The sequence below is a fragment of the Suncus etruscus genome, chromosome 20 (genome assembly GCF_024139225.1).
Source record: "Suncus etruscus isolate mSunEtr1 chromosome 20, mSunEtr1.pri.cur, whole genome shotgun sequence".
Lineage (NCBI taxonomy): Eukaryota > Metazoa > Chordata > Mammalia > Eulipotyphla > Soricidae > Suncus > Suncus etruscus.
In genome coordinates, this window is record NC_064867.1 from 32,115,891 (window position 1) to 32,136,833 (window position 20,943).

Here is a 20,943-nt window from a genome sequence, read left to right on the forward strand (position 1 = left end):
GACATAAATGATAGGGTCAGAATTTCTCAATTCTCAGGGACTCCAGTTACATGCTGTGTATAGTGTAGGCATTACTCATAGAGAACAGCTCTCTAACTCAGTATAGACAAAGGAGTAAGTCCCAACTGAGGTCCATGGTAATGTCACAATTTACCCATCTGCCTCAATGTATCTATCGAACTTAAAAGGACATGAAGGGAAAAGAAGGCATCCAGGGGCCATTCAGAGTCGTGCCTTCTAGAACTGGACTTGAGAATGCCTCTGTGATGTTCTGAAGATCAAGTTCGTTTGGCAGAATGGCAGTTTGCATCCTCTGTGGGAGCCCCTAGAAATAGGCATCTCGTTGGTAGCTGAAGGCCTTTCTGCGAATCCATCTCACTGCAAGGGGAGGGAGGGCATCTTGGGGGCTGTTCTTTCACTTGGTGGCTGGATCTTAAGGTTTTTCTGCTACTCAGTTCTGCAGAGGTGGAATGGAAAGGTGAGTGCAGCATGATCCTACTGAGCATGAAATGATGGAAGTCATCCTGGCTTTCTTTTTGTCTTCCATAGACAAACAGGTCTTCTTGATCCAGGGATGCTTGTGAACATCCAACAGCCTTTGATACGTGAGGACGGTACTGTTGTTCTGGCCACAGATTCCAAGGTGATGTGCTCTACTTCCTGTGCCTTCTCAGTGCAAAGAAGCATAATGTGTCTTCTACCCTCTTAGTGCCTCTCAGAATCCATGTTGAAAGCATAATTGCAGCTCAGTTTGCTGCTTGTGGTAATATAGCCATCCTATGGTTTATCTTAGTGGCATCGTTGGTCTTTCAGAAAGCTCAGTCATAACTGACTGACCATAATCATTAAAGATGTCACAGTCAAGCATTTAATTTGGAGAAAATCCTTTGGCTCTATTAGGATTCCCCCATCCTGACAAATTGCTGGACGACTTTTCTGTAAAAAAGGCTACTTATTAAGATGGCCTTTTGCCAAAGAGCCTTTTCATTGACTTCCTTTTAATTAGATGTCTTCAAGAGGAGGTCCAGTGGGATTCTGAAAATTTCAGCTCATCGCTTGAGTTGATCAGCCATGGGGATTTCCTTAACAGAAATAGGGCTTACCTAATAAGCCAGGTTGTATTACTAGGTACAGAAGAAATAGAAAAACTGTTGTATGTAAGGCAGAGTAGAGAAAAAGAGCTGCGAAGTCAGATATGTATCAACCCATTGTCTCCTCTGTGCAAGAAAGTAACGTACCACCCTGAAGTTCTTTGTGGGTGGTGGAGTGTACAAAACATACTTTGAAACTGGAAAGATAATACAGGGTTCAAGGCATTTGAAGCCAACCATAGTTCCCTCCCTGAGCACCATCACAAGAGACCTGCAAGCATAGAACTGGGAGTAACCCAGCACTGCAGGGTGTTAAGAACCTCCCCCAGGTCCCGTCTCCCCCCAAAAAGTAAAAGGAAAGCACATATAGGTTGACCTAATTTTTTTTTTAACTTTTTGCTTTAACATTTTTTTTAAAAATCCAGTAAGAATTTGGGGTTCCCAGGTACCCAGTTTCTCTCCCAGTTTTCATCTCATTGGGCTATAGGCAGCACCCACATCAGGACGCAGCATTGCTATAGTGGTACTCTTCCTTCCCCTTCAGCTCGTTCAGCTCTGTCTCCCTTCTAAATGCCACTCTGTCAAGATGTCCTGCAGAGCAACTACACAGTACTGTTTGATGGTGGTTCTGATTTATTAAGCAATCCTCATGATCAGATTTGTAATCCAGATCACTTTGTGCATGCATGTAGGTCTCTTGGTCTGTTTAAAAGACATCTTTTACTTTCTTGTTTAGCTCTGCCCCATAAAATATTCACAAGGTTGCACAACCATGTTACCTCAAAAAGAAACCCTGGATCCATTGAGCAGCCACATCCCCTCCGCACTCCCAATTCCTTTTTTTATTTTTATTTTTATTTTAATTATGACAACAAAGATGCAAAGAAAGAGGACAGGGTAAAGTTACAGTGGAAGCCCAATCACCCATAAACAGAATTCTCGGTAGTCCCATCGATGATATCCCAGCCTTGAACTTTCAGCCAAAGAACAGTAAGAAAAACAAAACTGAACCCATGTACAATACAATTACTTTGTCCCTCAAATCCCCAGTTGTAGTACATACTATTTCTTAGCAGCACACAATATAATCTAAAGACATTAGACTTATGTAACTCCTTAAACATTGAGGGCAAAATACGTTTCTCTAGTTCCATGCACATGCTAAATAGTTTAAGTTAACCTCAAAAGTTTTAGTGGGTTGTTTTTCTAGTAAAAAATAGTATTAAAGTGGCATTTGTTTGCATAGGCCCACCAAAACATAAGGGACATGGAAAGACGAATTATGGTCTAAATACAAGGAGACCCTATCCCTGAAGTTTCCTGGCACAGGACTGATTCTAGGCTCCAGGCAAATTAGTTTGTCCAAATCAAGTCATCGTCTGTAGTGGCAATAAACCTCCATTCCTTACATAGTCTCTGTTGTTGGTATCATGCTTCTGTATTAGAGATCATGGAGTCTGCATATCCCATATTGCAGTCAGGATGGCGCACTCCCAATTCCTATGGCCGCTGATCTGTTTTCTGATTGATTTTGGTGAGATTGCACAGTCTCTACAGAAGGAATCCCATGAGGAGCCTTTTATGACTGACCTCTTTCTTGAGCATGTTTCTGAGATTTTCTGTTAAGCATCTGTCAGTATTCCTTTGTATTGGCAGATAATCTGCCAATGGATGTATATATCATATTTTTAAGATTCATTACTATATAATGAATTTGTGGATTGTTTTAACTTTCAGTATGTTTAACTTCACATTTTTGTCATCTGAGGAACAGGTGGGTTATATTTCCTTTTTGTCTATTATGAATAGCTCTATAATGAAGTTATTGACACATTTTTTGTCAATAAAAATGAAATTTTTATTTCTCTTGTGTATGTACTTAGGAGTTGGGTTCTAATCATGTGGTAACTTGAGTTTAAGCTTTCTAGGAAATGCCAGACCATTTTCTTTCTTTTCATTATTTTTTAACCAGGCCATTTTCTAAAGCACCTGTACCATTTTATGTTTCCACTGCAATGAATGAAGGTTCCAGTCTTCCTAAATTAGCGCTTAATATGTCCTTTTTATGACCAAACTATCTTTGTGTGAAATATATTTCATTGTAGTTTTAATGAGCACTTTTAGTCATATTAAACTTCTTTCATTAGCTTATTTTTATGAATCTTCTTTGAAGAAGAATCTCCTTGTGTTCCTTAAAGGAGCCACCTTTTCCAGCAGCACTTGGCCGAAAACAATGGATATGGCCACTTAGAATTGAGGGAATAATGATGCCAGGACACAAACCCAGGGAGCACATGCTCCATTCCTAGAGCCAAATCCTTGTCCCCTCCTTATTTATTTCTTCTCTGTCTCTCTCTCTCTCTCTCCCCCACCTTCCTCCTTCCATCCCTCCCTCCCACATATAGTTGACATAGTTGATCATAATACCTTTATTTCCACATAAGTGAAAGCAAAGTTATTGAAAAAATAAAATGGAAGATGGTACAGTAGCAAGCACATTTGTGAAAATTACTGTATCTCCAATGAAGGGACAGTGGCAGAAGGTTTAGTAAGCTTTTGTTATTAACTGTTCATTCTGGTAAACTAGGTTGTTCTTTTAGGGATGTAAAGCAGTCAAATAAAGTGGGCCAGAAACTTTCAAAGAAATCAAACAAATAAAGTGGTCCAGAAACTCAGAACACTACTACTGATAGTACGACTTTTAGGGGCACACGGTCAGCTGCCGGGCCTCCCAAAAGAAGGAAGATGTGTGTGGGGGGGGGGGTGGACATTGAGAGTCAGTGATGAGTCCTTGCCTATTTCTTAATTAGGTTATTTATGTTGAATTGTAAAAAATTTTTAAAGAGCTTACAACTTCTGAATCCCTGTCATTTACCATTTGTAGGTTCTATGAATGTTAGGGGCTATAGGTGAAGGTAGAAAAAAAATTTTTAACCTTCTTGAGAATATCTTATGAAGCAGTTTGAATTGTGGTGAAGTAATTTGGTTTATTTATAGTTGTTTTTTCTGTTGTTTTGTAAATTTGCTTATTGACCACCACTGTGGAAATGCAGAACCAGTCTGTTACCAAACAGATGTCTTTCATGCTGCCCTATCAGTGCCAACTCCACTGAGCTGTCTGTAAGTCAGCATTCTACCTGCTGCCTAAGAGAAGCCAGCACATGTCTGTTCACCTTCACCTTATTCTTTCTCATAGGCTGAAACAAGCCAGGGCGCTCTGGGCACTCTGGCAAATGTAGTGACCTCTCTTGCCAACCTGAGTGAATCCCTTAACAATGGTGACACGTCGGAAATGCAGCCAGAGGACCAGTCTGCAAGTGAGATCACTCGGTATGTACCATAAAAGTGGCTGGTGCACCCTTTCTCATTTGCATTGTGCCGGTGTGGTGGGTTGCGCACTCTGATACCTAGCCCAGTTTAATCAAGGGCTGTAAAGTCACCATCACACGGCTCCTACGTCTACCTTCATTCTACGTTTGTTTGTTTGTTTGTTTCGTTTTTGGACTACCCCTGATGATGCTCAGAGGTCACTCCTGGCTATGTGCTCAGAAATTGCTTCTCGCTTGGGGGACCATATGGGACACCAGGGGATCAAACCACAGTCCATCCTAGGTCAGCCACGTGCGAGGCAAATGCCCTACCGCTGCGTCACTGTTCTGGCCCTTCATTATACTTTTAACTATGGGAATGTAAACACACATTCCATGATATCCAACAGAACTGCTTTTCAGGGACTGGAGCAATAGTATACCAGATAGGATGTTTGCCTTGCACATAGCTGACACAAGTTTGATCCCAGTATCCTTATAGAGTCTCCCAAGCCTGCCAAGTGTGATCCCTGACCACAAAGTCGGGGTAACCCCTGAGCAGAGAGCCAGGACTGATTCCTTTGCACTGCTAGTGTGATCCAAAAACTGAGTTGGGGATTGAGGAGGAATAAAAATTGCTTTTCATTCCAGACCAGAAAAAAAGGAGAGTAATTCCGTGAAGTGCAAGGGCAGACCCATCAGTGGACACATGCTTCTCATGTTCTACTGTTCAACGTGCTTACTTTTTCCAAGTATTGAATGTAGAATATTTAGCACACAGGCAGAGCTGTCACTGACAGCAGCAGCTGGTCCAAGGGATCATAACAGACTGCTGCAGCATTTTTTTCTTTGTTACTTGACTCTTGGGATCTGCTGGTTCTATATGGTACAGCCCATTCCTACCCTTACTCAAAAGGGACGTGGGTAAGGGGCCAGGCTGTCTTGCTGATCCTTATGTTCACTTATAGTCTGCTAATGATGAGCAAACTTGAGATTCAGAATCCATTAGAAAGTTGATGTATTTGAGTAAGGCAGAATTCTGATGCCACCTCTTGGGAAAGTTCTTTCACTTATTGAAGCCCTAGTTTTCACATCTATGAGATGCAGATAACTTCTACCTGGAGAATGGTTGTGGAAAAGATTATTGGGGCCATGGAGATAGCTCACACCACTAGACTCTGGGGGTACCACACTATCAGGAATCCTCAAAAGTCAGGAAAAAATAGAGATTATATGTGAAAATAAGTAATATAAAGAGAATTGGGTCAATTTGGTAAAAAGAAAAGAACTGTGAAGAGCTGATTTTCAAGGTAAACTTAATGTAATCTACAACAGATGTATGCATATATGCAGATCCAGTTCTTAGCCTCCATTACTGTAACACCCCAGCTGCAGCCTTAAAAAGGGATCTGATCCTTTAAGAAGGACCTTAACTAACTTATTGACTGGCGCTGGCATTGGTTGGGGGTGTAAAACCCCACCCCGAGTGAGACTTAGGGAGGTAGTTGTGGAGCTGTGGACTGGTGAACTTGCTGCTGGTTTTCTACGAACTTCGGCTGTATTTTCCTGGACTGTTTTGTTCTTTTGTGCCTCTTGCCTGGCCTTTGACCTGACCTTCTAACTGACTTTACCCTGGTCCCAAACCTAGTTCTCTCTCCCACTTTCTCTCCCTTTCTCGGCCTAGGGTTTTGTCTTGGTCTCTCTATCCTAACTGTTCATTAAAATCTTGTCAGACTCTTGCATGCTTGGCTTCTAGCAGGCTACAGATCCCAGATTCTGACATCCAGGCACATACATGCCTTATAAACACACTAGAAAATATAATGGTTGAAGTGCTACTTCAATAATTTTTGTTGGTTTGGGGTCACACCTGGTTGTGCTATGTCTATAGCCCCTAATTCTTTAAAGGACTATGTACTTTAGTGCCCTAGGTGATACATGGATGGCACCTGAATCCTTCCCTTGCTCTCCTCCCTTCCCTCAGCAGGTACAATTAAATCATCTCCTGTGCACGATTTTAATTTTAAGCAATGCCTCAAAGCTAGGACTTTTCCCCCTAAAAGCTGTGCGTTTACCACATTGGCTTTTTCACTTCTGTTCTCAGGGCCTTCGACACTTTAGCTAAAGCACTTACAGCCACTGACAGCTCCTCCCCTCCAAGCCTGTCTGATGGGCTAGACACCAGTGGTGGAGGAAGCATCCACGTCATCAGCAGAGACCAGTCCACACCCATCATTGAGGTCGAAGGCCCCCTCCTATCAGATACTCACGTCACATTTAAGGTGAGTGCATTGGGAAGACGGCATTCCCTGGCCCTCAGACTGCTGGGAGAGGGGCTCTGTCAGTTTGTCTGTAACATCGAGTCACACCCATGCTGATTCACCTTCTGGTCACCACCACTCTTAACTGAGTACCTCATACCTGTTAGGATCTTGTTTTCCACAAGAGCCCAGCAGGTAGACGTTTCCTTCCCCTTGTCCCCTGTTGCCATTTGCCTCTGAAATCAGCCTTGAAATTGGTGTGCTGGCGACTCAAGGTTTTGACTAGCCAGCACTGTGAGCCCCTCTCTTAACACTCACTCACCATGAAGCAACAGAAAATAGGTCCCGGATTCTTTGAAGAGTGCTCTTAGGGCTCTTCTGAGCATTGCACCACTTGCCTCACTTCTGTGGGAGGGACATTTTGCAGCTTCCCCGAAACCCTCCAAATTTTAAGTTAACAAGCTGAGTCTCCTTTCCCCTACTATGGCGGGGGAGAGGGGTGTCACACTGGTGGCACTCAGGGGTTACTTTTGGCTCTGCGCTCAGAAATCGCTCCCAGCAGGCACGGGGGACCATATGGGATGCCAGGGATTGAACCCAAGTTCGTCCCGGGTCGGCCATGTGCAAGGCAAACTCCCTGCCGCTTTGCTATCACTCCGGACCCAGACCCTAGTTTAATTGGACCAAAAAGCACAGGATTTTCAGGACTGAAAATGGTGACACTACTGCCTGGATTGTTGAATTACCAAAGGGATTCATGGTGATAGACAAAGCCATTCTGTCCTGCCAACACTCTCCTGTTCTCCGACCCTCTTTTCCTCCAGCTCACAATGCCCAGCCCAATGCCAGAGTACCTCAATGTGCACTACATCTGTGAGTCTGCCTCCCGCCTGCTTTTCCTCTCCATGCACTGGGCCAGGTCAATTCCAGCTTTCCAGGCACTTGGGTAAGTCATCTTTCTCCCTGCATGTACCCTTAGACAAGGGCCTTTGGCTTCCTAGGAGAATCTGGAAGATATTTGTCTGAGGGATCTGGTAAGGGCAGTAAGTGGGCTAGTGGCAAGCAGGCCCTGGTTGCCAGTGCTTGTAGATCCTTCCTGTGTGGAGGACCTAGTGCTCAGAGCCAAGGATGGAGTGACATAAAGGACAGGAGTTATCTTGAAGTATTTTGGCTGGGTTTCTTTTTTGTTTGTTTTTTTAGCTTGTGGTTTGAGCTTCTGCCTCTGCTGGAAAGAAAGAAAGCCGGCAGGAGCCCCTGCTAGAAGCTATAAATATAAATTTAAAAGAAGAAAAAAAGGGGGGGAGGCTGATGTGGCAAGTTTGTTTGTTTTTGTTTGTTTTGCATAGGCACAGTAAGTATTGGAGAAATTAGAAAGGACATTTCAGGGATCACTTCTATCAGGACTTGGAGACCATATGGGGTGCCAGGGATCAAACTTAGGCTTACCACATGCAAGGCAAGCATCTTATGCACTGTGCTGTAACTCCAACCCCTCACCCTGAAGTCTCAAGGTGAGTGATGCTGCATCTGGCATGGGCTTTCTGTAACAAGAATGTACTGACCAGACTAAACTGAGATATCTTCCCAAAACAGAATTGGCTTGTCTAACCTGAATGCCAACTTGGCCGACCCCTTCCTTTCTCCTCCATTTTTAATTTTTGCCCTTGTGGGTTGTAGGCCCATTAGAGCACAGGGAGTTTCCTCTTCTCACATACCAGCTCTTGATCCTCTCAGGGGTCTTCAAACTACAGCCCGCGGGACACATATTGTATTTATTCCCATTTTGTTTCTTCACTTCTAAATAAGATATATGCAGTGTGCATAGAAATTTGTTCATAATTTTTGTTTTTACTATAATCTGGCCCTCCAACAGTCTGAAGGACAGTGAACTGGCCCCCTGTTTAAAAAGTTTAAGGACCCCAGCTAGGTGCTGCAGTCTGTCGTGACAGAACCAGGTTAGCACCACTGAGTAGAGATCTATCAGAAATGACACCCTGATCACAGCGAACAGAGTTGCTGGTTCTTTAAATCTAAAAACAATGTTTTGGGGTCTGAGCAATAGCACAGCAGTAAGGTGTTTGCCTTGCACATGGCCAACCCAGGAAAAACTCGGGTTCAATTCCCGGCGTCCCATATGACCACCACCCCACCCCCCAAGCATGCCAGGAGCGATTTCTGAGCACAGAGCCAGGAGTAACCCCTGAGTACTGCCAGATGTGACCCAAAAACCAATCAAATAAAATGAAATAAATAAGATAAAACAATGTTTCTTAAAGAAGCAATACTACCCCTTGACGGCACTGGAACAATTGGAGATTAGAACAGTAGTGGCATGTAGTTTAATTGGGGGACACTTTTTGTTTGTTCACCAAAACATGGTAGATTTCCCATGTACTTTTTATTTTGTCTTGAAAAGGAGGCAGTAGGTCGAATCAGTTTGGGGGACTCTGGTCTAAGGAATCCTTTGTATAAAACTGATTTGAAGGTGGAGCCATAGTACAGCTACAGCCAGCCTGGGTTCAACTCCTGGAACTCCAGATGGTCTCCCAAGCACTGCCAGGAGTTATTCCTGAGTACAGAGCCAGAAGTAAGCCCTGGGGATGGCTCAAAAACAATAAAAAAGACTAGTTTGCCTTCAGTGGCACACTAGTTTAGATAATTTTGGACAGTGATACTTAAAGACTAACCGTAGATATACCATAGGCCTTCTGTATAGATTTTCTGAATCCATTTGTTTGGGTTGAGCTTAATGAAATGCCCATTCCTGGTATCTCTGTCCCTAGGCAGGACTGCAACACTAGCCTGGTGCGGGCCTGCTGGAATGAACTCTTCACCCTTGGCCTGGCCCAGTGTGCCCAGGTCATGAGTCTCTCCACTATCCTGGCGGCCATCGTCAACCATCTGCAGAACAGCATCCAGGAAGGTAAGTCTGTGGTGAGCAGGTGGGTCGGCAGACAGGGCTGCAGGCCTCAGGCTACCCTACAGCCACCAGAAGCCTGTTTGCTTTCCTTTGACAGAATGAATGGAAAGGAGGAAGCGACCATTTAACAGTAGCCATTGTTGGATACTTAGGCTTGCACAGTCACAAATTTTCATCTTCATTGCAAAGTAGTAGCCTTTCATTTGTACCTTCCATCAGTTTCCTAGCCCTAGTGAAAGTGGTCTCATTGTTACATATGGGAAACTGAGGTCCCAGTAAAGTCACTGGTTTGTGCCCAGTGAAACAAGCGTAGAAGAGTTGGAGCAACAACCTAGACTTGAGATCCAGGACATAGTCACCTTACTCGGTTATTTTGATCAATGAACAAGTGAGACTTTGCTAGTAAGATCTGTGGCAGCATCTGACCTTTGGTGGTTTGGTGCCTGCCACATCAGGATTAGAGCTGACCAGCACAAACTCATGGGAGCCTGCCCGAGACCAGACAGACTCAGTTGAACTGCAGTTGAATTGTCTGGTACCATCTTTGTTTTTCTAGTTACTCCTTTTGATTCTGAAAATCCCATAACATTTTTATGCAATTGGTTGATCAGAATTAACATCCAGGTCTTCACCACAGTCAGTCTGTGCGTGGAGCCAAAGTGCTACTCCTGTTGGGCCAGGAAGTATCACACTGTTTAGCGGTCTTTACTGAGACAGAGGACATAATGAAGAGAATTGGCTAGAGGTGTGTCTTCCTTCAGCCTCAGTGAGAAGTGAAGCCCTTAGCCACTTGTAGATGGTATGGGTTTGTTGTTCTGTTTGCTTGTTTTCCTTTTCATTGAAAAGTAAAATTCATTTAATATTGGGACCCTTCAGAGCAACTCATTCCATTGGCCCTTTCTCAGAGGATCTGTGATATTGATTTCTAGATAAACTTTCTGGTGACCGGATAAAGCAAGTCATGGAGCACATCTGGAAGCTTCAAGAGTTCTGTAACAGTATGGCCAGGCTGGATATTGACGGCTATGAGTATGCATACCTTAAAGCTATAGTTCTCTTTAGCCCTGGTAAGATATATGATCGGGACCTATGAGAGTTTTTCATTTGTGTCTGATAAATCTGAGCATTAATACCTTGTCAAGACACCCCAGGAAGAAACAGACCTTTCCAGATTGCGTGTGACCAGGCATTCTTCAGATAGATGTGCTTGGGGCAAAAGAGATACTGCAGTGGGGAAGGTGCTTGCCTTGTGTGCAGCCAACTCAACTTGATTCCTGGTGCTCCCTCCATATGGTCTCCCAAACCTACAAGGAGTGATTCCTGGGTGCAGAAACAGGAATAAGCTCTGATCCTGCATTGGTGTGCCCACCCCAAGAAAAAAGATCCAAACCCAGAAAAGTGTGCTTTACCAGACTACCACAAGCACATACGTGCTTTTAAATTCTTGCCTTCGGGGCTTCAGATACTCAGATTGATAGAGCACATGCCTAGCATGTGGGCAGCCCGGAGTTCCATCCTGACATAGGGCCCCTCTCCACCTAGTACATCTAGAGCCTCCCTTGTAGCACTGCTGGGTGGCATTCTTTTGTAAGAAACTGTATCTTGTTCTCATAATTGCAAATAAAAAGTATGCAGTACCTCGTGAGTTACAGACTTCACCTGTAGATTTCATCTCTGTCCCAAGTAAATTATTGGCCATACCAGACTATGCATACAGAATAGAATAGCCATCCGCTTTTTCTTTTTGGTATTGTTTTGCTCTTTGTGAATCTATAGACTTTGCGATCAGATTCATACAGAGACTGCAGTCCTAATGGTAGGGGCAAAAATAACTGACTGACTCTTTCCTAGATGTCTGGGCTCAATATGGCACGACCTCTCCCTTTTCCCTGCCTCATACATGAACCGCAAGCTTGCTCCTCAGAGTGACTAAATGTCTAGAGAGTGGTCTTTTTTTGGTTTTTGTTTTTGTTTTGTTGTTGTTGATGTTGTTGTTTTTGGCCCACACCCAGCAGCACACAGTGGTTAATCCCGGCTCTGAGCTTAGAGATCACTCTTGGAAGGCTCAGGGGACCATATGGGATGCCGGGAATCAAAGCCGGGTCTGTCCCAGGTTTGCTGCGTGTAAGGCAAATGTCCTACCCCTGTACAATTGCTCCGGCCCCGGAAAGGGGTCATTTTTAATTTTATGTGATAGCATGAAAATCTTTTTTCTAGAACAGTTGAGTCTTGTTTGACCTGGCAGGAACTCACATTCCACACCTGGGAACTTTCAATTTTGACAGAATAGAGCATGCAGGAAAAGGCTATTCTAGTCATGCTGCCCAAACATGGACATGCTGTGCAGTTTGCAGAGCTCAGTCTTAGAGAAGATTGTTGGCCTGACTCAAAATAAGTACTGAGGGGGCTGGAGTGATAGCACAGCAGTAGGGCGTTTGCCTTGCATGCGGTCGACCCAGGAAGGGCAGTGTTTTGATTCCCAGCATCCCATATGGTCCCCCGAGCCTGCCAGGGGCAATTTCTGAGTGCAGAGCCAGGAGTAACCCCTGAGCACTGCAGGGTGTGCCCCAAAACCAAAACAAATAAACAAACAAACAAAAAATAAGTACTGAGTAGTTTGCAGGAGGCTGGAAAGAGAGCCCTGAGGATTTATTGCATGTGGGAGGCCTGGATATGATCTCAGGAACCACATAATCGGTCGCCTGAGCATAGCCTGGTGTGCCGTCCCCTTCTCTCAACTGTGCAGGTGAGGCTTTCTGAATACGAAGGGAATTCTGATTTATTTGTCTCTCTTCAGATCATCCAGGTTTGACCAGCACAAGCCAGATTGAAAAATTCCAGGAGAAGGCACAGATGGAGTTGCAGGACTACGTTCAGAAAACCTACTCCGAAGACACGTACCGGTGAGGGCCCCCGGCCCAGCTCTTCCCACTGGGTCTGCAGTTGCCAGAACAGATGTTAGCCTTCCTGCCCTTTGCTCAGCTGCAGTTCTGGGATCGGATAGGTGGTGAGGGAGTTTGAAAGGGGGGCGTGAAGTGGGGGTTGCTGTGGCATGCTAGGGGAGGGTCTGTATTTCCAGGTGACTACATATTTGCCTTTCCTGTACTGAGCCTTCACACTTGAGGGCAGACAGTCTTCTCTCCCTCTCTTGAGCTCCAGGGTTGCTTCTCTTTGATTTGATGGATTGGAGTTAATGCTTAGTTCTTTGTGATATCTTCTGGGCGAAGAACATTTTGTAGGACACTGTTCCCTGGAGCCAGAAAAGAAACTCAGCCGCTCTGACCCATGCTGGTGCTAGGGATTGGACCCTGGACTGCTACTCCCAGCCCCTACACTGATTTCTAAAAGTCCTTTATTGGGCTGACAGTTTCTCCCTCTCCCCTCCCTCCTTCCTTCCTTTTCTCTCTTCCCTTCTTCCCCTCCCTCTCTCCCTCTTCTATTTCTCCTTTCTGTTCCCCCTTCACTGGTATTCAATAGCTACCTACTGGCTTGGTGCTGGAGAAAAGGTGGACTCCCACCTTTTGAGCTGCCTCCCCAACTGTGCAGTTTTTGGAGGTCTCACCAAGGCTATACCCAGGGGTGATCCAGAGGGCAGGTGGTGCCTTGTACATGCCATGCATGAGCTTCAGCCCATCGAGCTATATCTCCTTTGTCCCCAAAACTCTTTTTTATTGTTTGTAATGGTCATGCAGCTTATAACCATTCATAAACTGGCAGATTTGAACAGAAGATTTCTTCAGAAATAGAGCAGAAATTCCTGCAAGTTTTCCTGCTATCGAGTGGAAAAGGTCTTTCCCACCTTCTGGAGGCACCATGAGTTTCTCAAGCCCTGTCAAGTAAATTATTTAGTAGTCCCTCCTCATTCCATCTATCCCCTCAAAATAAATCACCTAGAGGGGCCGGAGCAATAGCACAGCGGTAGGGCATTTGCCTTGCACGTGGCTGACCCAGGATGAACCTCGGTTCCATCCCCGGCACCCCATCCCTGGTCCCCCAAGCCAGGAGTGATTTCTGAGTGCATAGTCAGAAGTAATCCCCTGAGTGTCACCAAGTGTGGCCCAAAAACCAAAAATAAAATAAAAAATAAATCACAAAGATGTCCACACCCTCGCTAATTTGTTTTCCTCTTTATAAACCTTAGTCATGTGTCTTGGGCTTGATTCCAGCACCACAGGGTCCCCTGAAGCACCCCCCAGAAATCATACTTCTAGGCCCCAGGCATAGGTTTTCTAGAATCACACAGACCTTTCACTAGACTAACTTCAGCTCAAATGCACAGAAGGAAACTGCCTCCAGCCAGGCAACCCTGAACTGAAGTCCATGGCAGGAAGAAGTGAAAACCCCCTTGGGACTGTTGGTAGAGCCCAAATCCCAAAACATTACCACTATTCAGAGAACTTGACATGACCACTATTTATTTGCTTGCAGATACTTATTTGTAACATAGTTTTCCACCTAAAACGGTGAGCATATATGTCCATCATTTTCCATAGCTAAGGAAATGCAGTGATTCCCTTCATGGGAAGAGTTTTCTCCGATGCGGGTGGTTTCCGGCAGGTCAGCTCCAGAGACAGACTTCTCAGAGCTTCATGCTTGGTGGGATGGGGACAGTTGCTACAAACAGTGGAAATCTGCACGTACATTTTCATACTTGCTTGTTTGAATTTTTCCTCTGAGATAAACTCCTTAAGAAGCAGTTGTTAAAAATGGGTGGCTGGTGGGTCTGATTCAGTTCCAAGCAGTGTGGACAGGGCCCCAGAGCTTATTCAGAGCCAGTTTCCCTGATGACCCTCCCTTTTACAGGTTGGCCCGGATTCTTGTCCGCCTCCCGGCACTCAGGCTGATGAGCTCCAATATAACAGAAGAACTTTTTTTTACTGGCCTCATCGGCAATGTTTCAATAGACAGCATTATCCCCTACATCCTCAAGATGGAGACGGCAGAGTATAATGGCCAGATCACTGGAGCCAGTCTATAGTCCACCTCACCTGCAGAGCCGGCAGGGGTGCTCACACACACAGTAACTAGTGATATTTTGGTATGTGCAAGTAGTTCCGATGTAGTAGCCATTTCCTGCCTGGTTTCTTTCTGTTCATCCCAGAAAATAGCAGCTAAAAGACTATAAGATCCTTTCCTGCCGTAGAAATGTTTTAATGCCTTTTGATGAAGCTACAGATTTTGGAACAATCTTTTAACTCAATTTGTACTATGAGACTCTCAAAGGGCAAAAAACGCAAACAACATTTTATACTATCAGAGACTAGTATTAAAACTAAAAAGAACCTAAGAGAACAGTATGTGTGTATATATATTAAAAATGTCCTTGGAATTAATAGCTACTAATGACCAGGGTAATGATATTAGCACTTTCTAAGCACTTATCAATGGAGATAGATGTTCACAGCATCTTGCCTGTGGGCTGGGCACGTGGGAAATTATCCAGCTTTTGTGGAAATGCTAATAATCTCTGTGGAAACGCAATAGGGACAGGAGACAATCATTCTCTGTTGAAGGCATTCCTATTTGTATGCACATGGGTGGCGTAAAGCTAAATCCCTGTGAACAAATGAAAATACAGCTTGTCTGCACCCATAGTGGAGTGGGCATGGGACCTACACTCGTGGCTCCCCCTCCCAGAGTCAGTCCTTGCCTGATTCAGTAGGCGCCACTGGTCATGGGGCACTCCTACTGAATGGTTCGCAAAATTGGATGCAGCCAGTCAGCCATAACTGCCAGAATCGCAGCGACTGGACACTCGCCAGCAACCTGCACTCACAGGAGATGGAGCCTTCAGACCAGAGCACACAGGTGGGCACCTGAACTTCCTGAATATAGTGGGGGGTCTAGCACCTCGTTCATAGAGACCTTTGTGAGGGGTTTTCATTCACAGTGTCCCCTGACAAAGGGACTTGCTGCCGCCTGGCCAGTGCCTGTCAAGCTGAAAGGAAGTTTTCTTTGTTGACTGTCCAACTGTCTCCTCCACGGTGCATGTGCACTTCAATTCCTCAGAGAACAGTCAGAAATTCTTCTCATCTCTCTCCTCCCCGAATACAATAGCTGACCTGACCCCCAGCAACTTTCTAAGGAAGAAAAAGCTAGAGGGGAGCTCCTAGAGATTCCAGGGAGTCAGGAGCAGCAAGCATTGTCCAGGGAGTGTAGCTTGTCCAAGACTAGGTCAGGAACTTCACAATTTTCTTGTTGAATAGCTCAGATAAAGAAAATACAGTGAAAGGTAAAACTTGCATCTCCTGAGTCTTCTGGGCAAGCCAAAAACACGCCATTGCACTCCCAACTCTTGAGCCCCTCAATCAAGGTGGGGTCTCCATGTGGTGTTTACCAGCCGGCCAGCCCTGACTTAGAAGGACATGAGATGTTTTGTTTGAAGTACGCATTAGCAGCACTTTATAAAAGTCATGGGAGGACATTAAGTAAGGATAGCGTCTCTTCATTTCTAAATTCTCATCTGGATTTAGAGAGTAGGCAGGGGGCTGTGCCTGTTATAAAATGACAGAAAAGAGATCATTTTTCTATCATTTTGCCAGCTTTCAGTTCCCGTGTTCTAGATTTGAAGTGATTAAGTGTCAAAAATTAAGACAAAAGCCAACCCGATGGATTATAGCAGGTGTGCTTGCTTTGTTTCTGCTGTGAAGGATATCGCAGGGGCATTCAGAACCCCTTGGTGATCTTACACGCTGCCTGTTTTTCCATCCTCTGCCCTGATCATATGAACAGTTTTCCCTGGGTGCATGTCTGTCCTTTCAGCACTTCCTTCAGGCCCATTCTCTGGCAGCGATTGCCCTCACCTGTCCTCACAGGGTCAGAGGCAAGCTCTGAGGATTTTGTTGCTATTCAGGCTAAGATGGGGTCAAGGACCAGCAGGACTTTCAGCAGAGCCAGCTGGGAGATCTGATGACGCACACTGTTGTTGGGATGTTGGGAGTAGGTGGTGGCCAGCAGGAAGACATGGCCAACTTAGATGAGTGCTAGCTGACCTGGAGCCAGGTTGGTTGGTCTGAGAAATGGTTGATTTTGACCTGGTCCTGCTCCTCGAATTCCTTTTCTGGCTAGGCTAGTTCCATGGACTATTGGCCTTGGAACACTCGCTCGTTTCCCAGATCCTTCTTGGCCTTACTCTGAAGTGACCTTTTCCCGAAGGATCATGCCAGCACCTAACTCCACTCTCCCGTCATTCCAAGCTTTTGACTACAATCCCTTCCATCTTTGTCAAAGTGGCGAAGAGAAGCCCTGAGTCAAAAATTCCTTGCAGGAACCTCTGACAAATACTTGCATTAGACTTTTGAGAAACCAAGTATAGTGGTATCAGACTCCCTCTCCGTCACTAAACCTGAGGGCAGCGGGATGCCAGTAGGAAAAATCACAGGCCCGGTTTCTATGTGAGCCGATCTTCACCTCCTCAGACTCCTGTTTCCCCAGGAAGCAGCTCAGCTCTTCTGATGAATGCTGCATTGTTTGTGGAAAATAATCTGATATTTAGACTTAGAAAAAGACCAAATTTCTTAAGCAAGTACAACTTTTGACTGTATTTCCTGGGCAGTCTAAGTACATTACCGTCCCCTCATTCGAGTCGTGCATGTGTCTGTTGGAGCGGGAAGGGGTTGTTATTTATGATCTAAATGAGGCTATTGTTTGGGGTTCCCTTTTTTGGGTTTCCATATTTAATTTCCAGTGTAGTTATGTGTAAGATGTTATATGGTTGCCCCTAAAAGGGTCTGTTCTCTGGGCTGTATCAGTATTAAACGTGGAGTGGTTTGGGTTGGACACCCATCACGGGAGAAGCACCTGGGCTACCCAGATGTGGTGGCGGCCTGCTCGGAAGCAGAGGAATGGAGCTGTATGGCTGCAGACTGGGCTGTCTGAAAGACAGGGTTCTGGCTGGATCTAGTGTTTTCACGGGGTGAGGGGGGGGGGGGGACCAGACACATGAATTGTTAGAGCATGTCAGCCCTTGAAGACTTATCAGAAGCTTTTTTTTGCCCAGGTGCCAGTGGAAACATTCCTATGTGCAATGGGTTGGAAGCTACATTTCAGTCTCTCAAGTCCGGGTCTCGAGAACTGTCACCTTTGACTGGGTTCTAGATTGTGTGGCTCTCTGGAATGCAAGTTTATAAAGCAAACCCCACCTTGAGAGGAAGTTTGAGTCTTGTACATAAAGATCTGGATTCTTCCTTATATGTGCCTCATGCCAGCTGCATGTCTGAGCATTCAGCCCTGGGTCCCTTCAGAGGCTCTAAGTTTGTACAGATGTTACAGGTTGTGTGATTGAGTGTGTGTGTTTCTATCTTCTACAAATGTACAGTGTATATAGCATATGTGTACATAGATGTATATTATGTATACAGACATGTAGCCATGTATCCAGACTTGCCTCATGTTGAAAGAGTCTGCAGTTAAAGAGTCACTAAGGTAAAGTGATGTGGAGGTACCACGGTTCCTCAGCAGGAGCATTTGCTGAGTTGAATTCCTTGTTCTCTTGGGTGAGCGTAGCCCAGGCCATCACAGTCTCTGCTGTGTCAGGGAAAGTTCTAGACTGAAAAGGTCCTAACAGGTGACACTCTACTCTCTGGGGTTAAACATCTAGAAAACTGCAGGAGTTCCAGCCTAGGGTCCTAGACTAGCCGAAGCTGCCTCCCCTGGTTGCCTTATACCCTTTCATGGCCAGTCAGGAAAGGACTTTAGTCAGAGCTGCTGCCTTCCTAGATGGCTCAGAGAGGCTTGCTGAGAGCAGGGCTGATGGCAATGGGGTACCAGTTTCTCTGTTCTTTCTGGACTCCTGCGTGGTGTACATTCCCTGGAGTTAAGCCAGTTTCTAATGCCAGGTAGGTAGGTAAAAATCACCTACCAAGTATTCTTTTTTTTTTTTTTTAAAGGCACTAATGTTGATGGATAGCTATATTGCATGTGAGTGAATCCTTTCTGTAATTCTAAGTTTTTTCAAATTAAAATTGCATTTAACATGGGGGTGTATGCCCTTCCAGCTACAGACGCCAAATTTTCCTTGTCCAGGTCTGTTGTGATGAATTTTAACCCCCTAATCGGGAGCCAGGGCAGCCCAGCAGTAGTTGTTCACGGACTTGGTAAGCAGGGCCTGACCAGTGCGAGGGTGAGAGCCAGCCGGCGGCGAAACCACCACAGGAGAGCTGCAGACTCCCGTCAGCCACAGGTTGCTTTTGTTCGTAATAAGCTACTGAAATGTTTGAGACCGTAGTACTCAGTGCCTTTTGTGAGATGTGGGTCCTTTAGCCTTCCGCTTCCCCCATTTCTGACGGAAAGAAAGCTCCTGTTTCACTGGCTTCCTCCAGCTGTGATTGTTCGACCTTTCCTTACCTGTGTCCTTGCCTGTCGTGACAATCACACTAATGAAGCGGCTTTCCAGTTGAAACATAAAGCGGAAGCTTGACAACTGAATCTGCATACTTTTTCCTTTGGGGCTATTTATCTGAATAGCAATCTAATCATTAAACTGTGAGCTTAAAAAGTATCCAGTATCCCGCCGGGTGGGGTAGGGGGGAGATTTTTTTAATACCCAGCTTTTTCAGTTAAGCAGCCTTAACTGAACTTCGGTGTTTCAATATTTATACATACATAAGGCATATTAGAAATACTGTGTTAAATTCTGAAAAAATAAAATTCTCAGCAACATTTAGCAGTTGACAGACTTTGATAAAGCTAATCTTTGGATAACGTTGGAAAGAAACAGACTTTCCATTAGAAGTGGTTTTCCTTTAAGAAAGTATGATCGATTCTTCCGATGACCAGAGCATTCTTGGACTCGAAATGCTGCTGCCACGTACGACTCAAGTGCTGGACTATTTTTCTACAGCCTCCGTTTCCCCAATGACCTTGTCAACCAGTGTTCGACTAGTTTTATAACCGAAAAGCTGCACATTTTTCATAGTACAAACCATAGTTTTTACCTGTAGTTGGGGCCTCTGTTCAAAACGTAGCTGTCTTACCAGCTTTCTTTAGCGAGATGTCTGTGAAAAGGAAATTCCAGTTATCGGATTTCCTTTGGGACCGTTTCTGTAACCCTTTTCCCCTTCACGATCTAGATCTTGTTTATGCCGTTACATCTTAAATTCAGGTTTAAAATCTGTTGAAAGCTGCAGCTTGGAGTCAGCTTGATGTGATGGCATTTAAAAAAAAAAAGGCATGTTCTTTTTAAACTGAATTTTGTATCTAATCATTGTCTTCAGTCCTGAAGAAGAATTTGCATTGTTGTGTTTGTATATAGAGTATTGCAGTGCATGGATTAGCTTTATGCATTTTATTAAATGCTGTTTCAATGTGGCATTATTGTTGTGGCTTAATACTACTACCTAAATGAGGTTTATACTATTAAAAATGAATTAAAGATATATGCATCATGCTCATCATTTCTTTTACTCTATGGGTTCAGCAGCCAGAGCCCCACGAAGGGCTCTTTACTGGCTTCCACCAAAGATAAGGGGCCACCCAGTCCCCTGACCATGTAAATAACCTCCAATGGGAAACTGGAACGTCTGTCCCTGGGCACCTGCATGTCTGGAATCAAGCTCGGTGGTGAGACAGGTAGAACCAGACCATTTCAAGCCAAGAGTTCTCCTGAGAGAATATTTGCTGTATGCAGTGTTGGAAAGAATATGCTTGCAGTACCATCTGATACCTGGCTGTGCATTCAAGTTCAGCAAGCAGGAATCAAAATCCCTCCGTGGTGCTGTTCAGTAGCTCTCAGAACCTGATTATGCCAATAAAATGAATGAACTGTTTCAATTAAGGAGAAAACTGGGGCCAGCGAGGTGGCGCTAGAGGTAAGGTGTCTGCCTTGCAAGCGCTAGCCAAGGAAGGTTTGATCCCCCGGTGTCCCATATAGTCCCCCCAAGCCAGGGGCAATTTCTGAGCACTTAGCCAGGAGTAACCCCTGAGCATCAAACAGGTGTGGCCCAAAAAAAAAAGAGAAAACTGTCTCCAAATGGTGCCCTCCACATCTGGAATAGCCCCTTGGAACAGATCATCTTTGAGTGGGGCCTGTACCTCGGGAAGGGAGAGATGCCGCTCCTCAAGAGCTTTCTCTCCCCAAGAGAACTGCCAGCCAGTTCTGAACAGGACTGGCTTTGTGTGTGGCCAACATTGTCCCCCAATCTCCCTCCAAAATGGAGGTGGTGATGTAACCTTCCTCCCAGCCCCTTCCCCATGAGTGACCCCCTGACCACTGAGTGCAGGTCTGGTTCAGTCACGAACTTTCGAACTTTCGCACATTTTCGTTCTCTTCCTTTAAAAGAGACTAACTTGAGCGGGAGCAATAAGCACAGTGGGTAGGGAGCTGCCTTGCACGACGTGGCCGACCTGGGTTCGATTCCTGGCAT

The 20,943-nt window shown here is 45.0% G+C and overlaps 1 protein-coding gene across 4 annotated transcripts in view; it reads left to right on the forward strand.

Annotated features, from left to right (window-relative positions):
- Positions 1 to 19,956, forward strand: part of NR2C2 (nuclear receptor subfamily 2 group C member 2) — an 82,952-nt gene extending 62,996 nt beyond the window's left edge. For 3 of the 4 annotated variants that reach the window (XM_049766511.1, XM_049766512.1, XM_049766513.1), the window contains 8 exons: positions 550 to 643; positions 4,288 to 4,421; positions 6,504 to 6,681; positions 7,485 to 7,606; positions 9,444 to 9,583; positions 10,510 to 10,647; positions 12,378 to 12,483; positions 14,384 to 14,872. In XM_049766511.1, coding sequence (XP_049622468.1) covers positions 550 to 643; positions 4,288 to 4,421; positions 6,504 to 6,681; positions 7,485 to 7,606; positions 9,444 to 9,583; positions 10,510 to 10,647; positions 12,378 to 12,483; positions 14,384 to 14,558 — 1,087 coding nt within the window. In that variant the 3' untranslated portion in view covers positions 14,559 to 14,872. Of the gene's footprint in view, positions 1 to 549; positions 644 to 4,287; positions 4,422 to 6,503; positions 6,682 to 7,484; positions 7,607 to 9,443; positions 9,584 to 10,509; positions 10,648 to 12,377; positions 12,484 to 14,383; positions 15,389 to 18,604 lie in introns of those variants that run through there. The other variant, XR_007491872.1, reaches the window with a different exon arrangement.
- Positions 19,957 to 20,943: the final 987 nt, after the last annotated feature.